This window comes from Ahaetulla prasina, chromosome 7, assembly GCF_028640845.1.
Source record: "Ahaetulla prasina isolate Xishuangbanna chromosome 7, ASM2864084v1, whole genome shotgun sequence".
Taxonomy (NCBI): domain Eukaryota; kingdom Metazoa; phylum Chordata; class Lepidosauria; order Squamata; family Colubridae; genus Ahaetulla; species Ahaetulla prasina.
In genome coordinates this window covers 93,441,671-93,467,894 of record NC_080545.1, presented here as the reverse complement: position 1 = coordinate 93,467,894, position 26,224 = coordinate 93,441,671, and the positions used below count along the sequence as shown (strand labels likewise).

General features: G+C 47.2%; 1 protein-coding gene across 20 annotated transcripts in view; it reads left to right on the top strand.

Annotated features, from left to right (window-relative positions):
* The window catches only part of CELF2 (CUGBP Elav-like family member 2), an 823,343-nt gene that overhangs the window by 606,514 nt on the left and 190,605 nt on the right, over positions 1–26,224 (top strand). For all 20 annotated transcript variants that reach the window (XM_058190373.1, XM_058190376.1, XM_058190380.1 and 17 more), the window contains one exon: positions 23,626–23,708. In XM_058190373.1, coding sequence (XP_058046356.1) covers positions 23,626–23,708 — 83 coding nt within the window. The remainder of the gene's footprint in view (positions 1–23,625; positions 23,709–26,224) is intronic.

Sequence of the window (26,224 nt, the reverse complement as noted above, 5' to 3'; positions counted from 1 at the left end):
GGTCCAAAAAGACTCATTAAATAGTACCGCGAGAAAACCAAAACAATCTGCATTCTCTTCTGAGCTGCTTAGGGATGAAATTAAACCAGCACAAATAAAATAAAACCTTTTCCTGATGAGATCTCCAGAACAACGGGCCTTTCCCAACCCATCTGGGTATATTTATCAAATATTCATTAACGTATTACAAATGTTACTTAAACCATTAAAAGCTTCTAATAACCTTTTCAAAAGAATTATAGAAAACAATCAATCACAATGTGTTTGTCTGCTTGCAGTTGCTCGTATCCTGCTATTCAGAACAAGGGAAAGTGTTCTGTCCCCCCCAACCTCAGTCCGGGAGACGCGTGAACTGACTCAATTAGCCAGCAATTTAGTCCATGGCAGCTATCAGCTCTGGCAGCAGACCAGCGAACGTCTGCCAAGGTTTTCTTTATCTTCCCTGATGCCGGCATCACAGAAGCTCATTACCGGAGCAACCAGGAAGTCAGGAACAAACAGCAATCCAGGCCAAATGCTCAGTCAAATAGTTCAGCTCAAGTTTTCTCCAGTCAGTTTGTTTTGTCCGTCACGAAGTAGTAGAGCAGCCCCTCCTGCTTTTATACCCTGTGGGGTGTGGCTCCGTGACTCAGCACTCTCTAGGCCTGCCCCACCCCTTCTTTTGTTGTTCCCGCCTCTCTTGTCTACGAAACCTGGGATCTAACCAGGACTGATTGTCCACAGCTGGGTCTGGAAGCGTTGCCTGGGCGGGGGGAGATACAGGAGACAGAGGCCTCATCACCTCCTCCACCAGGCCTGCCTCTGGCTCCTGGAGCTGAGCCAGAGAGGCCGGCCCTGCGGAGGGGAGCCCCAACAGCCCTTCCCCCTCACTCTCTGAGTCACTTTCTGGCAGGGGGGCAGGCCCGAGGGGGGGGCTGGAGCCACAACAGAAAGCCCCAAAGCAGTTTATGAGCAATGTGGAGATTTCTAAGAACCCAATAAATATTTTTAAAACGTATGCACTTCGAACATTTAGGATTCAAAGTCATTTCGACAATTGGTAGCCGAGACATAAAGGAAACAATCAGTGTGGAATGGCTTCCATAAGTTGGTCTTTATAATTTGTTAATAGATTTGTCAATATATTAATACAATAATAAACGAATTGATTAATTGTGTTCAATGAATACATTATTTGCTTAATTAATAGAAGAGGAAACATGAAATCCACTGTTTCAAGTCTAGTTCTGTATGCAACAGGAGATAATCAACAGCCCTTAATAGATTCAATGGTGATGAAGTTATAGACGTTAGCTTCTGATAACATTCTGGTCTATTGAAGCCTTTGCTCTCCCTCTTGTTATATTTTCATGGAATTCTTTGATAACAGTAGACAAAAAGCACAACCCAGATGGGAGAATTATAGGTTCGCAATAGATTCCGTTTGGAAAAATTGTATCAGAAAGGTTCAATCAGAAAGATCAAGAATCATGTACACCTAATGGCTGGGTCTGCATTAAACTAAGGTTCTTTTAATCATAGTTTGTTGAACAACCTGTAGCATTCTGGTTTAAACAGAATAACGAAGTTGGAAGGGACATTGTAGGTTTTCTAGTCCAACCCACTGATCAAGCAGGAGACCTTATACCATTTGAGATAAATGACTGTCTGATCTCTTCTTAAAAACTTCCAGTGTTGGAGCATTCACAACTTCTGGAGGCAAGTTCTTCCACTGATTAATTGTTCTAACTGTCAGGGAATTTCTCCATAGTTCTAAGTTGCTTCTCTCCTTGATTATTTCCATCCATTGCTTCTTGTTCTACTTTGGAGAATAGATTGACCTCCTCTTCTTTGTGGTATGTCCTCAAGTATTGGAAGACTATTATCATGTCACCCCCGGTCCTTCTTTTCTTTAAAACTAGATATACCCAGTTCCTGCTACTGTTCTTTATGTTTTAACCTCCGGTCCCCCAATCATTTATGTGGCCCTTCTCTGCACCGTTTCCAGAATCTCAACATCTTTTTTATATTGTGGCGGCCAAAACCGGATGCAATATTCCAAGTGTGGCCTTAGCGAGACATTATAAAGTGGTACTAACGTTTCACGTGAACTTGATTCTGTCCCTCTGTTCACGCGGCCTAGAATTGCATTGCGGTTTACAAATCCCAAAGGGCTGAATTCATGCAACAGCTTACAGATCCCCTAATTGTAGAAATAATTTTTATAAACATCTCAAAGGTGCTTTTTCAAGAGGCCTAGCTTCTCATCCCAGAAGCTTCTTCAGCTCTGACTGGATGGTGGGGAATGGAAGGATTTATACTCCTTGCAGACAGCTGGTCATTTGCAGGTTCTTTTAGTGAGTCATTGAGGCCACCTGAAGGTTAATCTATGCCACCAGATAACCGTAACAACTCGCTAAAGAATGCAAATGACCAGCTGTCTGCAAGGAGTAAAAATCCTTCCCTTCCCCACCACCCAGTCAGAGCTGAAGAAGCTTCTGGGATGAGAAGCGAAACGTCTTCCAAGAAAAAATAGAAAATCCGGTTGCCTCTTGAAAAAAAGCACTTTTGGGACAACCATGACCTGGATGACTGAGAATCCCCATATATATATATACATTGTGTATATATATTATAGATAATTTTGTGAAGGGTGTTCGTTAGTTTTAATAGTTTGGTTTTCGCAGTATTGCCTCTTTGTTTCACGACGTTTGCCTCAGCAAGGAACCTGAGAATCGGCGGTAGGCAAATTTCTGTAAATAAGTCCAGAAAAATAAATACATTTTCCCAAAACCAAAGAAGCTGCACTACAATATAGCCGGGTGGAGGAACTCTGAATTAAAAGGAGAAGATCGTGAAGTCCACGGAGCCTGATTTTAATCACAGCAATATAGCTATTCTTACCCAGAGGTTAATTTCTGAGTTGCTTTGATTGGCGGTTTTTAATTTAGCGGCCTACTCATCAATCATTTTCAGATACGAAGAATGCGCAAACTTCAATCCAGCTGGGACTTCTCGGGCCTTTGGCCAAACTTTTTCTTTCTTTCTTTCTTCCTTCATCCCCAACTTCCCTAACCTGATGCTCCGCAACGTGTTGAAATAGAAACCCCCTGTAATCTGGCTTCTAATTCTGAAAGATTACAGAGTAATCTTAGAATCCAGCAGTGCTTCCTCTTGTTTCAAAAGGAAGCTGCGGACTCGAGTTCACCGTAGTATAAGAATAAAGGTAAAGGTTCCCCTCACACATACGTGCTAGTCATTCCCGACTCTAGGGGGCGGTGCTCATCTCTGTTTCAAAGCCGAAGAGCCAGCGCTGTCTGAAGTCATCTCCGTGGTCATGTGGCCGGCATGACTCAACGCCAAAGGTGCACGGAACGCTGTGACCTTCCCACCAAAGGTGGTCCCTATTTTTTCTACTTGCATTTTTTACCTGCTTTCGAACTGCTTGGTTGGCAGAAGCTGGGACAAGTCACGGGAACTCACCCCGTTACTTGGGATTCAAACCGCTGAACTACCGCCCTTTCTGATCGACCAGCTCAGCGTCTTAGCCACCGAGCCACCGCGTCCTTCACCGCAGAAGGAGCCTCAAATCCTGGCCAGTTTGATTGCAAGCTTTCCCAAGAGTTAATCTTGGTCATTGATGGAAGTGCCAAGCGATGGCAAGAACGCAAAGCAACCAACACTGTGGTGGCTTCTTTTGAGCTCCCAAGTAAGCTACGAATGTTTGGCTCTTCGCCCGAGCTTGTTCCTAGCAACCCTTTTGACCATGGGGAAGAGTTTCCATTTTCATGATCCACACACAGCGCCTTTTGAAAAATAACGAAGCCCCCAACCAGGGAGGGGGTTGGGGGGGTTGGGTAGATGCAACCAGGAGAAAGGGAGCCAATTCTTTGCCGGCTTCTGAATCGCTTCTCTGTTCCTCCAACTTCACAGGGGTCTCCTCCGCCTGTGATAAATGTCAGCCAGGCAGAAGGGATTTGAATTTGCCTTTTGTTGACGGCCTGTAAAAGCCCAGACTCCTTTGCCGTACAAGCCGATCCGCTATAAGCCTCCCATTCATTGCGCCTTCGTCTTTCAACGGCGCAGGAACCCACTGAAAGCCACAATTGTCCTTAGGAAGAAAAGAAATGTATATTCAAATTCCCGGGACCTTCCCCCATCCTCCATATATGAACTGTTAGGCCTCCGAAGCTGCTGAATATCAGCTGCCTTGTAGTTAAGAGCCAAAGGAAGCCGGGAAACAGATCCTAGCAATGTCACCGTTGATGCTTTTCTAGTCTCGGCGCTAGCCCCGTTCGTCCAAATTTACATAAGAATGGATGAAAGGTTGTTGCAATGAGAAACTGAGGAACGTTCATATTTGGCTGTTCCCAGCGATGCCAAGATTTGGGAATGCAGGAGGTTTAATCAAGGAGAGAGACCTCAAGAATGAGATGTATGGCGTTGACGGAGATGGCTTGACTTCACAAAGACTTGGGATAGTAAAGGTAAAGGTAAAGGTTCCCCTTGTACATATGTGCTAGTCGTTCCCGCCTCTAGGGAACGGTGCTCATCTCCGTTTTAAAGCCGAAGAGCCAGCGCTGTCCGAAGACGTCTCCATGGTCATGTGGCCAGCATGACTCAATGCCAAAGGCACATGGAACGCTGTTTGCCTTCCCACCAAAGGTGGTCCCTATTTTTTCTACTTGCATTTTTACATGCTTTTGAAACTGCTAGGTTGGCAGAAGCTGGGACAAGTCACGGGAGCTCACCCCATTACAGGGCAGCACTAGAGATTCGAACCGCTGAGCTGCCAACCTTTCGATCGACAAGCTCAACGTCCTAGCCCCTGAGCTACCGCATCCCCTTGGACATGGGATACTTGGGATCAGACACCACAATTCTTTGGGAGTTCTCCCAAGAAGAGCAAAAGAATGAAGGAGGCCATCTCTTCAATAATGAGCCAAACAAGGTTAATTTCTCAGGGCCCATTTAGATCGACTGATTTTTCATGGTTTATATGGAGGAGGTTGTTTTCTAGGTGAGGAAAGAAGGAGCAGGAGGGTTTTTTTAATTTTTATTTATTTTATTTACATCCCACTTTTATTATTTTTATAAACAACTCAAGATATATCTAATATTCTCCCCCTCCTTGTCGTATTTTTACCACCACAACAACCGTGTGAGGTAGGTTGGATTGAAAGAGAATTACTGACCCAAAGTCACCCAAGCGGTCTTTCATGCCTAAGGTGGGACTAGAACTTATAGTCTCTTGTGATTGGCCCAAAGTCATCCAGCTGTCTTTCATGCCTAAGGTGGGACTAGAATTCATCATCTCCTGGTGATTGGCCCAAAGTCACCCAGCTGGCTTTCATGCCTAAGGCAGGACTAGAACTCACCGTCTCCTGGTGATTGGCCCAAAGTCACCCAACTGACTTTCATGCCTAAGGCGGGACTAGAACTCACCGTCTCCTGGTGATTGGCCCAAAGTCACCCAGCTGGCTTTCATGCCTAAGGTGGGACTAGAACTCACAGGCTCCTGGTGATTGGCCCAAAGTCACCCAGCTGGCTTTCATGCCTAAGGCGGGACTAGAACTCACAGGCTCCTGGTGATTGGCCCAAAGTCACCCAGCTGGCTTTCATGCCTAAGGCGAGACTAGAACTCGCCATCTCCCGCTTTCTAGCCTCGTGCCTTAACCACTAGACCAGTTTTTCCCAACCTTGGCAGCTGGAAGGCGGGTGGACTTCAACTCCCAGAATTCCCCAGCTAGCATGGCTGGCTGGGGAATTCTGGGAGTTGAAGTCCACCCGCCTTCCAGCTGCCAAGGTTGGGAAATACTGCACTAGACCAAATTGACTCTCAGTGGTAGCTGAGCCACTTCTGTTCAGGACTATTGAGGCAGTACTTTCTCTGACTTGGCTGGGCTGAGAGCCAAACGGTTTATCCGGACATCAAATGGTTCTGTCTTTAAAGTCTCCCAGGAAGCTCTGTTGCTTTTAATGTCCTTGTAGAACCGTTGCAGACTGTTCCCTCTGTGTGAAACGGAAAGAAACATATTCCTTTGTTTCTAAAACAAGCCACCCAGTTTACAAGCCTGCTTTTGTCTCCTCTAATGGAGCTTTATTGCCACGATCAGTGAAATATGCCGTATGACATGCCCTTAAGCAGCTGCTTCCATCCAAAGGGCAAGACGTATTTCATTTATTTCATGAGCTCACGTATTTATTTTAGAAAACTTTCATGGCCACCCATCTTATAGACCATAAATCCGGATGGCTCGGATCTCTTAAGACATCACAACAGTTTTAAAAATCAACATCCCCAAAAGATTCTCGCCAAGTCTTCCTTAACCAAAGGTGTTTTTCTAAACAGCAACTGGACTTCCTTGAATTTTTTCCCCCCCTTGAAGATGTTTTGTTTCTCATCCAAGGAGCTTCTTCAGTTCATGGATTCTTGGATGAGAAGCAAAACGTTTTCAAGGAGGGGAGGAAATCAAGAAAGTCCAATTACCTTTTAAAAAAGCGCCTTTGGGACAGTTGTGAGCTGGATGATGGAGAATCTTCATAGACGTTCTTCCTTAAGCAGAGAAATTAAAAGGAAAATGGGATTAAATGACAGAAATCTTGACAATTGGATAGATGGACTTTAGCACCCAATTGATCTCTTAAGTTCATTAGGATAAAGACTCCTTGATCCTCTTGCATTCTTATCTGTTTTAATTCACAACTGGAGGCGGTCAATCGGTTTCCTCTCTTGGCGTGATCGTGATATGATCACCAAAATCATGCAAGGTGTTAAAGGACAGTGTCCAACTTCAGCATTCTTATTCTCAATAAACGAGAATATTTGTAACTCAGGGTTGAAATGTGGGGTCCTCGCTGCCCTATGAGCTTGGTTGCTTTCTTCTTGCAAACGTTTCATGACCCAATTAGATAAAATCATCAGTGCTAGTGGTTGTTTTCTTGCAAACATTTCATGACCCAACTAGGTAACATCATCAATGCTAGTAGTTGTTTTCTTGCAGACGTTTCATGACCCAACTAGGTAACATCATCAGTGTTTCTGGTATTTTCCTGCAGACGTTTCATGACCCAAACTAGGTAGCACTGATGATGCTACCCAATCTGCAGGAAATAAGCTCCGAGAGCACCAAGGATCCCTCATTCCCATTCTTACCTGGAATCGTGCCAGATTTCAGGGACCTTACAACAGCTTGTGAAATTTATGGGGGCCCCCCCTACAATGCACAGAAGGGAGGAGGATGTCTATAGTATCTCTTGGGGGTTTCATAGTTTATTCATGCACCGTGCACGAGGCTAAGTCCACAACTTCTGTCCTTCGGCCCCACCAAGAACAATCTTGACGATCCGGCATTTTTCTTCATCTTCCTTTTGCTAGCGTTGCTTTCTCCCCATCCAGTCTTTCGAGCGCTTTCTCCTGGAATTCCACCCTCCATTTCTTCTCAAAGGCCACACCGAGACTCCGGCATCATAACCTTGCTTGCATAATTAAAGTTGTCCCTTTCTGGGATTCACTGAACCGCACTGTCATTCATATTTATTGCCAACGGGCACAGAAGGCCTGGGGAGATTTGGCCCAATTAGCAACCTCGCCTCCTCTGATTTTGCACACATTATTCCTCCCTCGGATGAAATGGTTCGGCCTGGAAGCCGCAAATGAAAAAGAGGAGAAGGAAGGAGGTGAATATGGGGTAGAGGTTCAGCTACGTTGCCCTTCCTTGCACAGGTGATCCATATTATGCCTTTGGGTGAAGGACAGAATAACTTGGAGGTCTTCTAGTCCAGAGGTCACCAACCTTTAGGACTTCAGAGACCACTACATTCATAATTTTCAATCCCACGGACCACTAATATGAATTAGTGACAGGATGGGGTCCTTCAGGCACTTAGCTTGGCCGCCTGTTAGTGGAGAGAAGTGCCCGGGGTCAACCCTAGCTTTGCTCTACATTGCAGCGAAGAATCTCAGATAGGGCCAAGAATGAATGTTTGTCTTGTAGCCAGCCTGGGTGCTAGATCAGCCCCCTGCAAACTCCGCCTCTCGAGGAGCCCGGCCAAAGTTTTGCGCGCCGTACGCTGAAGCGCTTAGACTCCCAGGGAGGAAAGGGAAGGGCTTGAGCTACTAAACAGGTGGCCAAGCTAAGTGCCTGAAGGACCCCATCCCATCAGCGAGTGGGATTAATTGCTTTGGCGGGTTGTATCTGGCCCAGGGGCCATAGTTTGAGGATCCTTGATTTAGTGCAATATTAAAAATGCAAAGATTTTTCCTGTGGACCACCAAAATATTCTTACGGACCACCAGTGGTCCATGGACCACCAGTTGGTGACTGCTGTTCTAGTCCAATTCCCTGCTCAAGCAGGAGGCCTTATACCACTTCAGACAAATGGTTGTCCAATCACTTCTTAAAAACTTCAAGTGTTGGAGCATTCACAATGTTCTCACCTAGGCTTCCCAAGAGCATGAAGCAGACTCCTTGTCCTAACAAAAAAACCCTTTTTATTAAGTTACTGTGAATTCTTTTCATTCACATCCAGCAAAGACTTTCAAGGGAAAATTTACAGTCACAGACCTTATCTGGCTTGGAGAGCTGCCAGGCCGATATCTTCAAAACTTGGCAAGGAGTCACGAACTAATTAAGCGAACTAATTGTCCACTCCCCTTTCGCTCCTCTTTTATTCCCTCTGGGAGGGGCCCTTCATCGTCCACCTGTGGCCTTACTCCCAAGTCGACCCTTGTTCTTTGGCTGTTCCCTTCGTCTGGCAACTGAGCATGCGCACACTGGGAACAGGCTCCAGCTGTTTGTCTGCCTCACTGATGTCTGACTCCGAAGGCAGCTGATAACTGGTATATGGCCCTGGCCCGCTCTCTGCCTCCGATACAGAGCCCTCATCAGAGCCTTCCCCAGACTCCAGGACTGGCCCATGTTCCTCCCCAACTTCCTCGCTGTCCAAATCTGCTGCCAGCTTCGCTAGCTGCTGGCGGGCCACAATACACAACTTCTGGAGGCAAATCGTTCTGCTGATTAATTGTTCTGTCATTAGTTCTCGGTTGCTTCTGTCCTTGATTATTTTACATCCGTTGCTTCTTTTCCTGCTGTCAGGTGCTTTGGAGAATAGCTTGATTTCCTCTTCTTTGTGGCAGCCCCTAAGATATTGGAAGACTGCTGTCATGTCATCCCTAGTCCTTGTTTTCATTAAATGACACATATCCAATTCCTGCAACCATTTTTCATAAGCTTTACCTTATAATCCCCTAGACAAAATAATGCGGTTTATTTTCTCCAATGTTCAAAAGCCAGTGAGATTAGAAACGAGTCTTACTTAATATTGGTAGTAGATATCCTCCTCCATTGCTTTGAAGGAGTAGCAGGTTCGCACAAAACCTCCATTCAACACGTCAACATCTTATACAAACCTTCAGCAACATCTAACTAATGGAGAAACTGACCTTTGAAGTAATTAAGGGATCTTGAGCTATAAACAATCCAAGTTCCATTACTTCCCATTAATCATCCATTGTTGTTGTTGGGTTTCAGAATTTTTTACTACCGGTTCTGTGGGTGTGGCTTGGTGGGCATGGCATGGCTTTGTGGGTGTGGCATGGCTTGGTGGGCGTGGCAGGGGAAGGATACTGTAAAATCTCCATTCCCTCCCCACTCCAGGGCAAGGATACTACAAAATCCCCATTTCCTCCTGATCGGCTGGGACTTGGGAGGCAGAGAATAGCTGGGGGCAGGGCCAGTCAGAATTTTTACTACCGGTTCTCTGAACTACTCAAAATTTCCGCTACCGGTTCTCCAGAACTGGTCAGAACCTGATGAAACCCACCTCTGTTGTTGTTGTTATTTGTGAAGTTGTGTCCAACCCATTGCGACCCCATGGACAACGTTCCTCCAGGCCTTCCTGTCCTCTACCATCCCCTGGAGTCCATTTAAGCTCATGCCGACTGCTTCAGTGACTCCATCCAGCGACCTCTTTCTCTGTCGTCCCATTCTTCTTTTGCCCTCAATCTTTCCCAACATTCAGCTCTTCTCCAGTGAGTCCTTCCTTCTCATTAGGTGGCCAAAGTATTTTTTATCATCCATACTGAGCTGTAAAGAAATAACTCCATCCTACAAAGGAAAAGGAGGATGAGCAGTATATGGCAGTAAGGTTGCCAATATAAAATGTCATTTTGGGACTTATTTGAAGAAGTAGCAGGTTCCTGTGGGGCAAGGCTATGGGGCCAGGGGTGTCAAACTCATGGTGTCCCATTTTCATCACATGACGTATTGAGACTTTTCCCCCCTTTGCTAAAATGGGGTGGCCGTGGCCAGCGCGTGGCGCATTCGGCCCGTGGACCAGGAGTTTGACAGCCCTCCTATAGGCAAAAGGATTTCTGGATGACACTACCTCTAAAATTTTCCAAACTGTGCATCCAAGAAAAGTCTTAATTAATCAAGAGGATCAGGTTGCCTCTAGTAAAATTACTTCGTTCATGTTGAGAGCACTGAACCACTTCCAAGTTGAAAGGATTCAACGGTGACATCACCATTGCCCAGGAGATGCCCTGTTTGGGGGGGGGGTTCCTTTCATGTCCCCATTAAGTTGCCCACCGAAGTGGTATCCATCTATCTGTTCATGGTGGACTTAGAACTGCTGGGTCAGCAGGAGCTGGAGCATGTGACGGGAGCTCGCCCTTTCCCTCTGCAGTTAGCTGGGTCTCGAACATGAAACTGTTGATCTTCAGTCCAGCCTCCTAATCTCATGAGCCACTACACTTCTTGCCTCTCAAGTTAACCTCCAGGAACCTATCCAAGAAGCCTTCAAGAGATAAGGAAAATCGTGCCTGGATTTGGGTCCCTGGCTGAAGAACTGAACTCCAGATAGATGGAGAAACAGCCAACATCTCACATAGGATGCTGAACCCTACAGCTAGTCCTGTATTTACTTCTATTCATTGAGTGACTGTTCGAAGTTACAACAGCACTGGACAAGGTGACTTAATGACCGGTTTGCACACTTAACAATCATCGCAGTATCCCCATGATCACGTGATCAAAATTCGGTTGTTTGGCAACTGGCATGTTATTTATGACAGCTGAGTTGTCCCGGAGTCATGTGATCACCCTTTGGTAACCTTCTGTTGTGACTCCAGCCCCCAAACCTGGCCCCATGCCCGAAAGTGACTCCGAAAGTGAGGGGGAAGGGCCAGTAAGGCTTACCTCGGGAGCACCAATTCCTTTGGCTCGGCTCCAGGAGCCAGAACCAGACCAGTCGGAGGACGTAATGAGGCCGTCATCCCCTGATTCCTCCCTTCCCCAGACTACGCCTTCAACCCAGCTGATAATAATAATCAAGTTTGGCTTGATCCGCGCTTCAGAAGATTAGAGAGGCGGCGTCATCAAAAGAAAGGGTGGGGCAGGAGCCCCACCCCACAGGATATATAAGGAGCTTTGGGACTGCTCTCACTCCACGGGAAGCAAAAGTTTAGCTGAACCGTTTCAAAAAGAGCTGAAAGTCTTGCTACGTGAGTCATTTGTTTGAACTTTGGCAGGCAGCTGCGATTTCTCTGCCAGGACTGATAAGAGCCGTGAATCCACAGGCTGAAGGCCAGCTCGTGGGTCTGAAGTGGGGAAGGAGACAGAACACCTTCTTAGCCGCCTCCCAACAAGCAAACTTAATGTGGGGGAAAGGCAGCTTTACTGAACCATTGCATGATTCATTTAACAACTGCGGTGTTTTGCTGAAGAAAAACTGTGGCCAAAAAAAATTGTCATGAAATGGGGCAAAACCCGGTTGCTTAGCAATGGAGATTGGGGGCTCCGTTGTGGTTATAAGGTGGCACCTGCTGCGCTTGCAAATATGGATCTAAAAGGAAGGCGCCTCATTTATTGAAATAAAGTGAAAGGGGGAAGGAATACATCATCCATTTACTCTTTCTGGCCTTCAGTGCTTTGATCTGCCAGTCCTGGAAATTCCGAGGCAGCTTTTAAAAGAATTTTCAGTTCACACACTGACAATGTTTTGCTAAAAGAATAAAGTCGGAAAATAGTTGGAGATAAAGGAGAATATTTGCAGCTCAGGGTTGAAATGAGGGGTCCTTGGTGTTCTCTGAGCCTGCTTGTTTTCTTGCAGACATTTCATGATCAAACTATTTATTTATTTTATTTATTATTTTGATTTTCATACCGCCCTTCTCCCGAAGGACTCAGGGCGGTGTACAGGCAAAAATAAAACAGGCAATACAATGTACAATTTAAAATGCAAATTAAAAAACTTATTTTATAATTAGCCTAAAAAGTTTAAAATATATAATAAACTAAAACACCATTTAAAATTATTAAATTAAATTAACTAGGTAACATCACCAGGGCTAGCAAGGAATGGGGTTTTGCTCTCAATTCATTTTCTATCTTAATCAGGGCTTATTTTGGGGGTAGGGCTTATATTGGGTGCACGTGTAAAAATCCAGCTAGGACTTACTTTCAGGGTAGGTCGTATTTTCGGGGAAACAGGGTAAAGCTAGCGGTGTTGTGACCCAGGCCCAAGTAGGTAGTAGGGAACTCAGTCAGTGAAAAAACAAACAAACTTTATTCGAACAGCTGCGAATGACTTCATTCCCAGCATAGTTCAACTAAATTAAAGCAAATTCCTCCCAACACAAATTCCTCAGTCCTATCGCAAACCTTGGTCCAATTAGGCAAATTGCCAAAGGCTTTTCTTGGCAAATGTTCAGAAGTCAGAGATACAAAAATAAATGCAAGACGTAGACAAAGAAGAAGATGCAACTACCAGTGTTGTTTTCCGGCAAAGCTCAAACGCCATTGCTGGTCTGTTTTAAACCTTATGGGAGGGGCTAATCATCTCTTGGTCCTACTCCTGAGTTGTCCTTTTTGCTTGAGCTGCTCTTGCCTTCTGGCAGCTCTTCTCATGCGTGCATTAGGAACAGGCTCCTCCTGTTTCTCTGCCTCACTACTATCAGTCTCTGGAAGCTCTGGAATCTGCACCTCACTCCCCAATGGCCCTGGTCCCACCTCAACCTCATTGCTGTCTGACTCCATTGCCAGCTCCACAGGCTGCTGGCGGACCACAACAAGTGGCTGTTCTTTTCCCCAAACATCAGATCCTCGAATAATCCACTTCTATTCTTCTTTCCAGCCGGTGCACATGGGGAAGGACTCCAAATGACAGCTGCTAAATGATTAGTCTGCAACATTACAATGGTTCAGATCATTTTTTTCCCCTTAAATCTCAGAAACCTGATGGATTGAAACCTGACCTGCTTAAATCAAGGACCTCTGTATCGGTTGCTTCAGAGATTGATGAAGATTTGGGAGACGAATAGCTTTGTGCAACCCGAAGTCTAAGCAAGAGACAGGATGGGAAAAACGTTAAAATGAGCCTAGTCCCAGATGTTTTATTTTATTTATTTTATTTTATTTTATTAAATTTCTATACCGCCCTTCTCCCGAAGGACTCAGGGCGGTGTACAGGCAAAAATAAAACAGGCAATACAATGTACAATTTAAAATGCAAATTAAAAAACTTATTTTATAATTAGCCTAAAAAGTTTAAAATATATAATAAACTAAAACACCATTTAAAATTATTAAATTAAATTAACTAGGTAACATCACCAGGGCTAGTAAGGAATGGGGTTTTGCTCTCAATTCATTCAGGGCTTATTTTGGGGGTAGGGCTTATATTGGGCGCATGTATAAAAATCAAGCTAGGACTTACTTTCAGGGTAGGTCATATTTTCGGGGAAACAGGGTAAAGCTAGCGGTGTTGTGACCCAGGCCCAAGTAGGTAGTAGGGAACTCAGTCAGTGAAAAAACAAACAAACTTTATTCGAACAGCTGCGAATGACTTCATTCCCAGCATAGTTCAACTAAATTAAAGCAAATTCCTCCCAACACAAATTCCTCAGTCCTATCGCAAACCTTGGTCCAATTAGGCAAATTGCCAAAGGCTTTTCTTGGCAAATGTTCAGAAGTCAGAGATACAAAAATAAATGCAAGACGTAGACAAAGAAGAAGATGCAACTACCAGTGTTGTTTTCCGGCAAAGCTCAAACGCCATTGCTGGTCTGTTTTAAACCTTATGGGAGGGGCTAATCATCTCTTGGTCCTACTCCTGAGTTGTCCTTTTTGCTTGAGCTGCTCTTGCCTTCTGGCAGCTCTTCTCATGCGTGCATTAGGAACAGGCTCCTCCTGTTTCTCTGCCTCACTACTATCAGTCTCTGGAAGCTCTGGAGTCTGCACCTCACTCCCCAATGGCCCTGGCCCCACCTCAACCTCATTGCTGTCTGACTCCGTTGCCAGCTCCACAGGCTGCTGGCGGACCACAACAAGTGGCTGTTCTTTTCCCCAAACATCAGATCCTCGAATAATCCACTTCTATTCTTCTTTCCAGCCGGTGCACATGGGGAAGGACTCCAAATGACAGCTGCTAAATGATTAGTCTGCAACATTACAATGGTTCAGATCATTTTTTTTCCCCTTAAATCTCAGAAACCTGATGGATTGAAACCTGACCTGCTTAAATCAAGGACCTCTGTATCGGTTGCTTCAGAGATTGATGAAGATTTGGGAGACGAATAGCTTTGTGCAACCCGAAGTCTAAGCAAGAGACAGGATGGGAAAAACGTTAAAATGAGCCTAGTCCCAGATGTTTTATTTTATTTATTTTATTTTATTTTATTAAATTTCTATACCGCCCTTCTCCCGAAGGACTCAGGGCGGTGTACAGCCAAAATAAAACACGGAATATATACAATTAAAAGAATTTAAAAAGAACTATTACTATGTGGCCGATTATTAAAACATTTAAAAATTTAAAATATTATTAAAACCCCAATTTAAAACAGCTATTTATGCCAGTCCTGCTTGAATGAATAAATATGTTTTAAGCTCACGACGAAAGGTCCGAAGATCAGGCACTTGACGTAAGCCAGGGGGGAGTTCGTTCCAGAGTGTTGGTGCTCCCACAGAAGGCCCTACTCCTGGGGCCGCCAGCCGACATTGTTTGGCGGGCGGCACCCTGAGAAGGCCCTCTCTGTGAGCGTCTGGTCGATGGGAGGCATAAGGTAGCAGCAGGCGGTCTCGTAAGTACCGGGTCCTAAGCCATGGGCGCTTTAAAGGTGGTAACCAGAATCTTGAAGCGCACCGAAGACCACAGGAAGCCAGTGCAGACTACGGAGCAGTGGTGTTACATGGGAGCCACGAGCGGCTCCCGTTACCACTCAGCGCAGCTGCATTCTGGACTAACTGCAGCCTCCGGGTGCACCTCAAGGGCAGCCCCATGTAGAGAGCATTGCAATAATCCAGCCGAGGCGTAACCAGGCGTGAGTGACCGTGCATAAGGCATCCTGGTCAAGGAAGGGACGCAACTGGCGAACCAAGCGAACTTGGTAAAAGGCCCTCCTGGTGACGGCCGCCAGATGTTCATCAAAGGACAGCCGACCATCCAGGAGGACACCCAAGTTGCGAACCACCTCCTTTGGGGCCACTAACTCGCCCCCAACAGTCAGCTGCGGGTGCAGCTGCCTGTACCAGTGCCGGCATCCACAGCCACTCCGTCTTGGAGGATTGAGCTTGAGTCTGTTTCTCCCCATCCAGACCCGTCGGCTTCCAGGCACCGGGACAGCACTTCGACCGCTTCATTGGGGTGGTCCGGGGTGGAAAAGTACAGCTGAGTATCATCAGCGTACAGATGATAACTCACCCCGAAACCACTGATGACCTCACCCAGCGGCTTCATATAGATGTTGAACAGGGTAGGCGAGAGAATCGACCCCTGCGGTACCCCACAAGTGAGGCACCTCGGGGCGACCTCTGCCCCCTGTCAACACCGTCTGCGACGGTCGGAGAGATAGGAGGAGAACCACCGATAAGCGGTGCCTCCACTCCCAACCCCTCAACCGGCGCAGCAAGATACCATGGTCAATGGTATCAAAAGCCGCTGAGAGGTCTAATAGGACCAAGGCAGAGGAACAACCCCTGTCCCTGGCCCTCCAGAGGTCATCTACCATGCGACCAAAGCCGTCTCCGTGCTGTAACGGGTCGGAAGCGGACTGGAGCAGGTCTAGATAGACAGCTTCCTCCAGGTGCCGGGAAGCTGCCATGCAACCACACTCTCTACAACCTTCGCTAAAAGCGAAGGTTGGAACTGGGCGATAATTACCCAAAATAGCTGGGTCCAGGAAGGCTTCTTCAGGAGAGGTCTCACCACCGCCTCCTTCAAGGCGGTGGGAAAACCCTTCAACCAAAGAAGCATTTATAATCCCTGGAGCCAGCCTCGTGTCACTTCCTGAGCAGCCAGTACTAACCAGGAAGGGCACGGGTCCAGTAAACACGTGGTTGCATTCAACCTCCCCAGCAACCTGTCCACGTCCTCGAGAGCCACAGACTCAAACTCATCCCAAATAACCTCAACAAGGCGAGTCTCTGCCGCCTCGGCTGAATCGCCAATCATGATCCAAACCATCACGAAGCTGAGCGATTTTATCGTATAGATAACCGTTAAACTCCTCAGCTCGTCCCTGCAGGGGTCATCCGTCCCTCCTGTTGAAGGAGGCAGGTCACCAGCTGGGGCGGCGGGCGGTTATCTGCCGATGCAATGAGGGTGGAAAGCGTGAGCGTTTCGCCTCCCTCATTGCCACTAAATGAGTCTAGTAAAGGACCTCACTAGTGTCCGATCAGCCTCGGGCAGCTGGACCTCCAAACACTCTCTAGGCGTCTTCTCCGGCGTTTCATCTCTCTCAGCTCCCGGAGAACCAGGAGCCAATTGAGATCTGCGCCGGGTCAGAGGCCGCAAAGGCGACACGGTCCAAGGCCCCAGCCGCGGCCCGTTCCCAAGCCGCAACTAGTTCTTCAGTCGTGCCGTGGGTAAGATCCTCAGGAAGCGGCCCAAGCTCCGTCAGGAACCTCTCCGGGTCCATCAGGCGCCTGGGGCGGAACCAACGCATCGGCTCCGTCTCCCTGCGGTGGTGAGCAGCGGTTCGAAAGTCTAGGCGAAGGAGAAAATGATCTGACCATGACAACGGTTCTTTCACTATATCTCCTAAATCCAGATCATTTACCCACTGACCAGAGATAAAAATCAAATCTAGCGCCTCCCCGATGTGTGTAGGGCCATCAGTTACTTGAATCAGGTCCAAGGCCGTCATGGAGGCCTGGAACTCCTGAACCACTGTTGATGACAAGCCGGCCGATGGCAGTTGAAATCTCCCAAGACCAGAAGTCTGGGAATCTCAACCGCCACGCCAGCAAGCACCTCCAGTAGTTCAGGTAGGGCTGTAGTCACGCAGCAAGGAGCCAGGTGCGTGATCAACAACCCCATCTGATTTGATGGCCCCACTTCACAAGGAGGATTCACAGCCAGCTATCTGAGGAACAGTGGACTCCTCGGCTCCAGACTTTCCCTAATCACAACCGCCACCCCCACCCCTACCCTGGGTCCTCGGCTGATGGAATGCCGGAAACCCGGTGGGCACAGTTCAACCAGGGTACACCCCTTCTGTGCCCAGCCAGGTCTCCGTAATGCCCATAAAGTCCGCGGACTCCCTCTGAATCAGGTCACAAATCAGGGGCCTTATTAACCACGGACCGGGCATTGCAGAGCATCAGCCGTGACCCAGGCTCTGAGGATCCTGACCATCCAGGGGCAGTAAGGACTGGGGGCGGAGCACGTGATCGCCTTTAAACATCGACCACGTGCTCCCAGCGAGCAATCGGCCCCTGCCTCCGCCATATCTGCCCCTCCCACTTACCGTACAGATGGAATAATGTTCTTTGCTCTGTTCAGACCCCTCCCCCCCTGTCTTCGGACCAGCTAAAATAGTGTCGTGAGCACGCGCTAGGACTGGACATACCCTCCCCGACGGGTTTCCCCCAACACCCGCCCTTGCCCTCCCCCCCTTTAAAAATTCCCTCTCTAAACATCCCCACAGGCTCTTTCTCTTCGCATGCCACCTCTGTGGGTCCCAAAACCCGTCATGGAGGCCGGCCCTTGGTAACAAAACGGGCCATTCCTGCGAGGCGGGGGCACCTCGCAGGCGCAAGAGTTCATGTGTGCCAGTTTACCTATCCTAGTAAATAGAACTTTGAAAAATGCTTGCTTCAGAGTTTTTACTTGGAGTTGTCGGGGGGGGAGGATTTTCTGGAACGCTGGCAGTCACAACCCATGATGATCACAACCTGAAGTCACACTTACGAGTGCACACAAGCGGCAGAATTTGGGTTGCGACGGGGCTAGGCTCATTTCACCGTATTGACAAAACTGTCGGGCTTTGCAGATTTGTCTGCCTGCAACCACCATTATTAGTGAGAAGATGCACTTAGCTTGCCAGTTGATGGGGGGGGAAAAGGCTAAATAAATGGAAAGGAGTTCATTTGTTAACGTGCGTTTTTATGCTGCATCGGTTTAGACAAATCTAAATGGCTTCCAGGCACAGTCCAACGCGTAACACACTGACAAAATAGGTAGCGGTACAATCTATAAACTTGTAAAGATTCGAATTAATTTCATCAAATCACAGTGCGTACAGGAATAGCACCATACGTCTCCTATGTATCCAGTTATGGCATCTCTAATTCCCCAGCACTTGGTTGAGTAACCAAGTTTTCAACAACTTTCTAAATATTAATTGTTGTGGGGAGGCAAATCTAATTTATGTCACAGAGAGACTGGCCAAGCCAGAGGGAGGAGTCAAATGGGAAATTAGTCTGGAATCTCTTGTTGTGCTTTCAATGCTTGATCCTCTGTTGTAATTTTTTTTTGAGTGGGGCGGGGGAGGAGTGGTTTTCTTCCACCAGTTGCTACTCCATTCATTCAAGAGCTCCCCTTGGGAGATGAACGAAATGGTATCCTCATCACTTACGCCACAGTGACAGTCGGGCTTCTGGTTAACTTAATTTCAGAGTCGTAGCACTTTGCTGAAACAGCAGGGGTCCTCTTGAGATACGAGGCACATGATTGAAGCTCACCTTCCTTTTCTGCTCCCCCTTTCTCGACTTCAACTATAAAACTATAAAATTACTTCTCTGCCTTTAATGGAGGCTTATTAGAATTCCACCATCCCTATTCCCCTGTAATGATGCTCCTAAATCATGTCCTCTCCACCACCACCTCCTCCTTCTCCTCCATCTTTTTTTCTTCTTCCTCCTCCTCCTCTTCCATCTCTCCTCTTCTTATGCTCATTGTAGTATCATACTTTTCCCCTTCTCCTCCTTTTCCTCTTTCTCCTTCTCTTCCTCCTCTTTTCTTCAGCTCTCCTCCTTCTCCTCAATCTTCTCCTCCATCTCCTCCTCCCCCCGATCTTCTTCATTCTTTTTTTAAAATATTTTTAATCGTTTTATATCATGCATGCCATTTCTATGTTGAGCAGTGTGTTCTCTAGGTGTACATGGTATTAACATTACAAACATCATCATGGTCACTATAATCATATATATATATATGGCTCCTTGCTGCGTGACCACAGCCCTACCCGAGTTGTTGGAGGTACTTGCCGGGGTGGCGGTTGAGACCCCCAGACTTGCCGGGGTGGCGGTTGAGACCCCCAGACTTGCCGGGGTGGCGGTTGAGACCCCCAGACTTATAGTCATGGGGGATTTCAATCTGCCATCGACCGGCTTGTCATTGACTGCAGCTCGGGAGTTCCAGGCTTCCATGACGGCCTTGGACCTGATTTGAGTAAATGATGGCCCTACCCACATGGGAGGAGGCACGCTGGATCTAATTTATATCTCTGGACAGTGGTTAAATGATCTGGAATTAGATGATTTAGTAACAGAACCGATGTCATGGTCAGATCATTTCCTCCTTCGCCTGGACTTCTGAACCGCCACCCACCATCGCAGGGAGACGGAACCTATACGTTGGTTCTGTCCCAGGCACCTGATGGACCCTGAGAGGTTCCTGATGGAGCTTGGGCCATTTCCTGAGATCTGAGGCACATGATTGAAGCTCACCTTCCTCTTCTGCTCCCCTTTCTCGACTTCAACTATAAAACTATAAAATTACTTCTCTGCCTTTAATGGAGGCTTATTAGAATTCCACCATCCCTATTCCCTGTAATGATGCTCCTAAATCATGTCCTCTCCACCACCACCTCCTCCTTCTCCTCCATCTTTTTTCTTCCTCCTCCTCCTCTTCCATCTCTCCTCTTCTTATGCTCATTGTAGTATCATACTTTTCCCTTCTCCTCCTTTTCCTCTTTCTCCTTCTCTTCCTCCTCTTTTCTTCAGCTCTCCTCCTTCTCCTCAATCTTCTCCTCCATCTCCTCCTCCCCGATCTTCTTCATTCTTTTAAAATATTTTTAATCGTTTTATATCATGCATGCCATTTCTATGTTGAGCAGTGTGTTCTCTAGGTGTACATGGTATTAACATTACAAACATCATCATGGTCACTATAATTATATATATATATGGCTCCTTGCTGCGTGACCACAGCCCTACCCGAGTTGTTGGAGGTACTTGCCGGGGTGGCGGTTGAGACCCCCAGACTTGCCGGGGTGGCGGTTGAGGCCCCCAGACTTGCCGGGGTGGCGGTTGAGACCCCCAGACTTATAGTCATGGGGGATTTCAATCTGCCATCGACCGGCTTGTCATCGACTGCAGCTCGGGAGTTCCAGGCTTCCATGACAGCCTTGGACCTGATTTGAGTAAATGATGGCCCTACCCACATGGGAGGAGGCACGCTGGATCTAATTTATATCTCTGGACAGTGGTTAAATGATCTGGAATTAGATGATTTAGTAACAGAACCGATGTCATGGTCAGATCATTTCCTCCTTCGCCTGGACTTCTGAACCGCCACCCACCATCGCAGGGAGACGGAACCTATACGTTGGTTCTGTCCCAGGCGCCTGATGGACCCTGAGAGGTTCCTGATGGAGCTTGGGCCATTTCCTGAAGATCTGGCCCATGGCACGGCTGAGGAACTAGTTGTGGCCTGGGACCGTGTCGTGCCTTTGCGGCCTCTGACCCGGCGCAGATCTCAGCCAGCCCCTCGGTTCTCTGAGGGGCTGAGGGAGATGAATCGCCGGAGAAGACGCCTAGAGAGTACTTGGAGGTCCAGTCGTTCCGAAGCTGATCGGACACTAGTTAGGTCTTATTCTAGGACCTACCTAGTGGCAATGAGGGAGGCGAAGCGTTCTTACGCTTCCACTCTCATTGCGTCGGCAGATAACCGCCCGGCCGCCCTGTTTCGGGTGACCCGCTCTCTCCTTCATCAGGAGGTGCGGGATGACCCTTTGCAGGGATGAGCCGAGGAGTTTAGTGGTTATCTATACGATAAAATCGCTCAGCTCCGGGATGGCTTGGACCGAAATTGGGATGATCCAGGCGAGAGGGAGGAGGCACGTCTTGTTGAATTTGTTTGGGATGAATTTGATCTTGTGACTCCCGAGGACGTGGACAGGTTGTTGGGGAGGCTCCACGCCACCACATGTTTACTGGACCCGTGCCCTTCCTGGCTGGTGCTGGCCACTCAGGAGGTGACACGAGGCTGGCTCCAGGGGATTATCAACGCTTCTTTGTTGGAAGGGGTTTTCCCTGCCGCCTTGAAAGAGGCGGTGGTGAGACCCCTCCTCAAGAAGCCCTCCCTGGACCCAGCTATTTTGGGTAATTATTGTCCAGTCTCCAACCTTTGTTTGTTGCGAAGGTTGTAGAGAGTGCTGTGGCGCGGCAGCTACCCCAATACCTGGATGAAGCTGTCTATCTAGACCCGTTCCAGTCCGGCTTCCGACCCGGATACAGCACAGAGACACCTTTGGTCGCGTTGGTGGATGATCTCTGGAGGGCCAGGGACAGGGGTTATTCCTCTGCCCTGGTCCTATTAGATCTCTCAGCGGCTTTTGATACCATCGACCATGGTATCTTGCTGCACCGGTTGGAGGGATTGGGAGTGGGAGGCACCGTTTATCGGTGGTTCTCCTCCTATCTCTCCGACCGGTCGCAGACAGTGTTGACAGGGGGGCAGAGGTTGGCCGCGAGGCGCCTCACTTGTGGGGTGCCACAATTCTCTCGCCCCTCCTGTTCAACATCTATATGAAGCCGCTGGGTGAGATCATCAGTGGCTTTGGGGTGAGATACCAGCTGTACGCTGATGATACTCAGCTGTACTTTTCCACCCCGGGCCACCCCAACGAAGCTGTTGAAGTGCTGTCCCGGTGTTTGGAAGCCATATGGGTCTGGATGGGGAGGAACAGGCTCAAGCTCAATCCCTCCAAGACGGAGTGGCTGTGGATGCCGGCACCCCGATTCAGTCAGCTGCAGCCGCAGCTGACTGTTGGAGGTGAGTTATTGGCCCCAAAGGAAAGGGTGTGCAACCTGGGTGTTCTCCTGGATGAACAGCTGTCGTTTGAATACCATTTGATGGCCGTCTCCAGGAGGGCCTTTCACCAGGTTCGCCTGGTTCGTCAGTTGCGCCCCTTCCTTGATCGGGATGCCTTGTGCACAGTCACTCATGCCCTTGTTACCTCCCGCTTGGATTATTGTAATGCTCTCTACATGGGGCTCCCCTTGAGGTGCACCCGGAGGCTTCAGTTAGTCCAGAACGCAGCTGCGCGGGTGATAGAGGGAGCTTCACGTAGCTCCCATGTAACACCACTCCTGCGCAGACTGCACTGGCTACCTGTGGTCTTTCAGGAGCACTTTAAGGTTCTGGTTACTACCTTTAAAGCGCTCCATGGCTTAGGGTCTGGGTACTTACGGGACCGCCTACTGTTACCGCATGCCTCCCACCGACCCGTACGGTCACACAGAGAGGGACTTCTCAGGGTGCCGTCCGCCAAACAATGTCGGCTGGCGGCCCCCAGGGGAAGATCCTTCTCTGTGGAGGCTCCTACCCTCTGGAACGAACTTCCCCTGGTTTACGCCAAATACCTGACCTTCGGACCTTTCGCCGCGAATTGAAAATACATCTATTTATTCGCGCGGGGCTGGCTTAAATTTTATTGGGTTTTTATTGGGTTTTTAAATTTTATTATGAATTTTAATGGGTTTTTTAGTTTTCTATGTTTTAAAGTCTTAGGCCAATGATGTAATAAGTTTTTTAATTCGGGTTTTAATTGTATATTGTATTGTTGGTTTTATTTTGGCTGTACACCGCCCTGAGTCATTCGGGAGAAGGGCGGTATAAAAATCGAATAAATAATAATAATAATAATAATAATAATAATAATAATAATAATAATAATAATAATAATAATAATAATAATAATAATAATAAATGAACAAATATACAGAATAGAACAGAACAGAATAGAATTTTTTATTGGCCAAGTGTGATTGGACACACAAGAAATTTGTCTTGGTGCAGATGCTCTCAGTGTACATAAAAGTGTACATATACAGTAATATATAAACAAATATACAATAATATCGATCATCTTTGCAACATATACTATCTTCCATCAAAGTGTCGATTATATAACCATCAAAATAATAGTTCATCCATTTTCCTTTTTCATGTAGACCGTATTTCATCCAATTCTACTCCTCTAACCTCAGTGTCTGTCATTTAACCATTTGTAAAATAATTCCCATGTTGTAAAATAATCCAAATCTTCTTTTCCTTTAATTTCTTCATTCTTTTTTGCATCTGGGAAAGCCCAGTAATTTCTGAAATCTTTTTTTTTTTAATTCCTCTCCCTAGGTTGTTGTTTCATAACGTTTTATACCAGAAAAGCGGCACTAGAAGCTCAGAATGCGCTGCACAATATTAAAACTTTACCTGGGGTGAGTATATATGTTTATTTTATTTCATGGGGATGGAGGGAAAGAGGGGAGCTGGCCGGGGTGGGGCAGAGAGAGAGGAGGGGAAAGGAATAGTTGCTTTTTTGCAGGAAAACGCTGCTTATTAGCTCTAAGTGCCCCAGATGGCTTTTGTCTTTGAGCAGAGGTTAATGACCTTGTGGCTGAGGGTAGGTGACCTCTGCCACCTGGCACCCAATGGTGATCTTTAAGGCTGCAATTTCCAGATGTACACCAGAGCAAATAGTTCATTATAAGTGTGTTGTTGTTTTTTAAGTGCCTTCCCAATTTCTAACAAATTGAGAGTGATAGTCCTCCATAAATTGTTATCTGTGCTAGACTGGCCTGCACAGGACCAGGGCAAGGGATGCTGGGAATTGTAATTGAACAACTGTTGGAGACCTACAAGGACCCTTCCAGAGAAACGAACCAGGATGGGTGAGGAGGGAGGCTGATTTTATTGTGATGGACCATTAATCCATTCCTTCTTGGTGGTTTGAGTCCTAAAAGGAGTCAGGGAAAAAGCATCTTTTCTCGACCAGCTACTTCAGGGTTGGCACACCACCCTAGAACCCATTGGGTAGTGTGCGGCTGATTGTGTAGTGGTAATTTTTGCCTTAGCATGTGATATGAACACAGCAATTGTGCGAGGCCAGGGGTGTCAAACTTGATTTCGTTGAGGGCCACATCAGGGTTATGTTTGATGTCGGGGGGGGTGGGGGGTGGGCGGGGTCATGGTGGGCATTTGACACAGGCTCAAGATGCTCTTTTCCCGTTCTCTTCTTTCTTTTCACAGTACTCCCCAGCCTTCAGAAGCACTCTGGTGACCAAAAATGACACATTCCAGGTGTAGCCCCATGTTTTTACGGCCCCAATCATGACCCTGTTTCCCCCCCCCTCCCCCCAGGGCGTGTTATCAATCACATTCGGCAACAGAGCAATTTTGCGGGTTGTAGAGGTCACTCAGCTCCGGCACTGTGGGTAACCCTGGGAGACAGCCTTGAGAGAGAGATGTCTGGAATGTGCTTTTGTTTTTGGCTGCTGTGCTGCTTCACCGTTTTCCCATTCCTCTTGCCTACGGCAACTCAAGAGCAGGCCAGGGATGTTTTGTGAGTTAACAGTATAAATTCTAATAGAATTAATTTTCAGCCATCGGTGCCGGAAAATGCCATTAGCAATCATCTTTCTTTTTTTTCTTTTTTTTCTTACTCTTTCCCAGCAAAAGAATATGTGCTTTTGAGCACACAGGCCAAGTACCGTTTAGGTGCAATTAATAATTCTCAGCAGTAGCAGGTTGAACCATGGAGGCAGCCGGAAATATAGCAACTGCAGAAAATAAAGAATGAGAAACGACAGTGACGCTGCTATGCCTTCCACAGGTGGGCAAGCAGGACAAGTCACATCATAATGAGAATCCTGTTCATGACACATCAGTTGCGTCCACTGTTCCCTCTAAACTGCGTGCGTGCGCAAATGCGCACTGCTGACACGGTCTCCGCGCACAGAAAATCTGTGCTGCGCAGCTAATCAACGTCATTTGACAGGCGTCCATTTGTGGCGTGTTTTAGCTAGCCGAATCTGTGCTGCGCAGCTAATCAACGTCATTGACAGGCGTCCATAATGGACGCCTGTCAATGACGTTGATTAGCTGCGCAGCACAGATTTGGCTAGCTCTGATGTTGCTCACAGTGGTCCAAGGGACCGCTCAGGGAGTTAGTGTGCTTGCTCAGACTCGTGAAAAATTAGAGGGAACATTGGTTGCGTCATGCTAATTTTGATTTCATGGAGCTCCTATCGGCTACAAATATCACTCTGGTGGTCAACCTGGTCCCTACCGCCCACTAGTGGGCGTTCCAGCTTTCATGGTGGGCGGTAGGGGTTTTGTCTGATACTGAAGCACTTTCCTTTTTTTTTAATTCAATTGACTTTTAAAAAAAGTTTTCATAGCATTATTTAAAAACATTTTCATTAGGTTTTCATAAAATTCCCCGTGACAATTTAAATTTCTATTTGTATCGCCCGTGCATAAGTTTAGTTCACGTTATATAAGTGAAACTAAATGGCGCTATAGTGCGACCGCAAACAAAAGAACCTCGTCCCAGAATAGCTCGCGCATCTCCCCCCACACCACCCAGCTGTAACAGACAAGCAGAGCTGGTAGCCGGCGCCCACCCCGCCAAACCCAATCCACGATGCGCAAGAGGCATGCGCAGACGACAATACACGACACATTACTGTGGAACTGGTGGGCGGTTAATTTTTTTTACTGCTAACAGAGATACAAAAGTGGGCGGTAGGTATAAAAAGGTTGACTACCCCTGCTCTAGTGGTTAAGGCAACAGGCTGGAAACAAGGGAATTATGAGTTCTAGTGCTACTTTAGGCCTAAAAGCCAGCTGGATGGCTTTGAGCCAATGACCAGGAGACTGTGAATTCTAGTCCTGCCTTAGGTCTGATAGCCAGCTGGGTGACTTTCTTTGGGCCAATGACCAGGAGACTGTG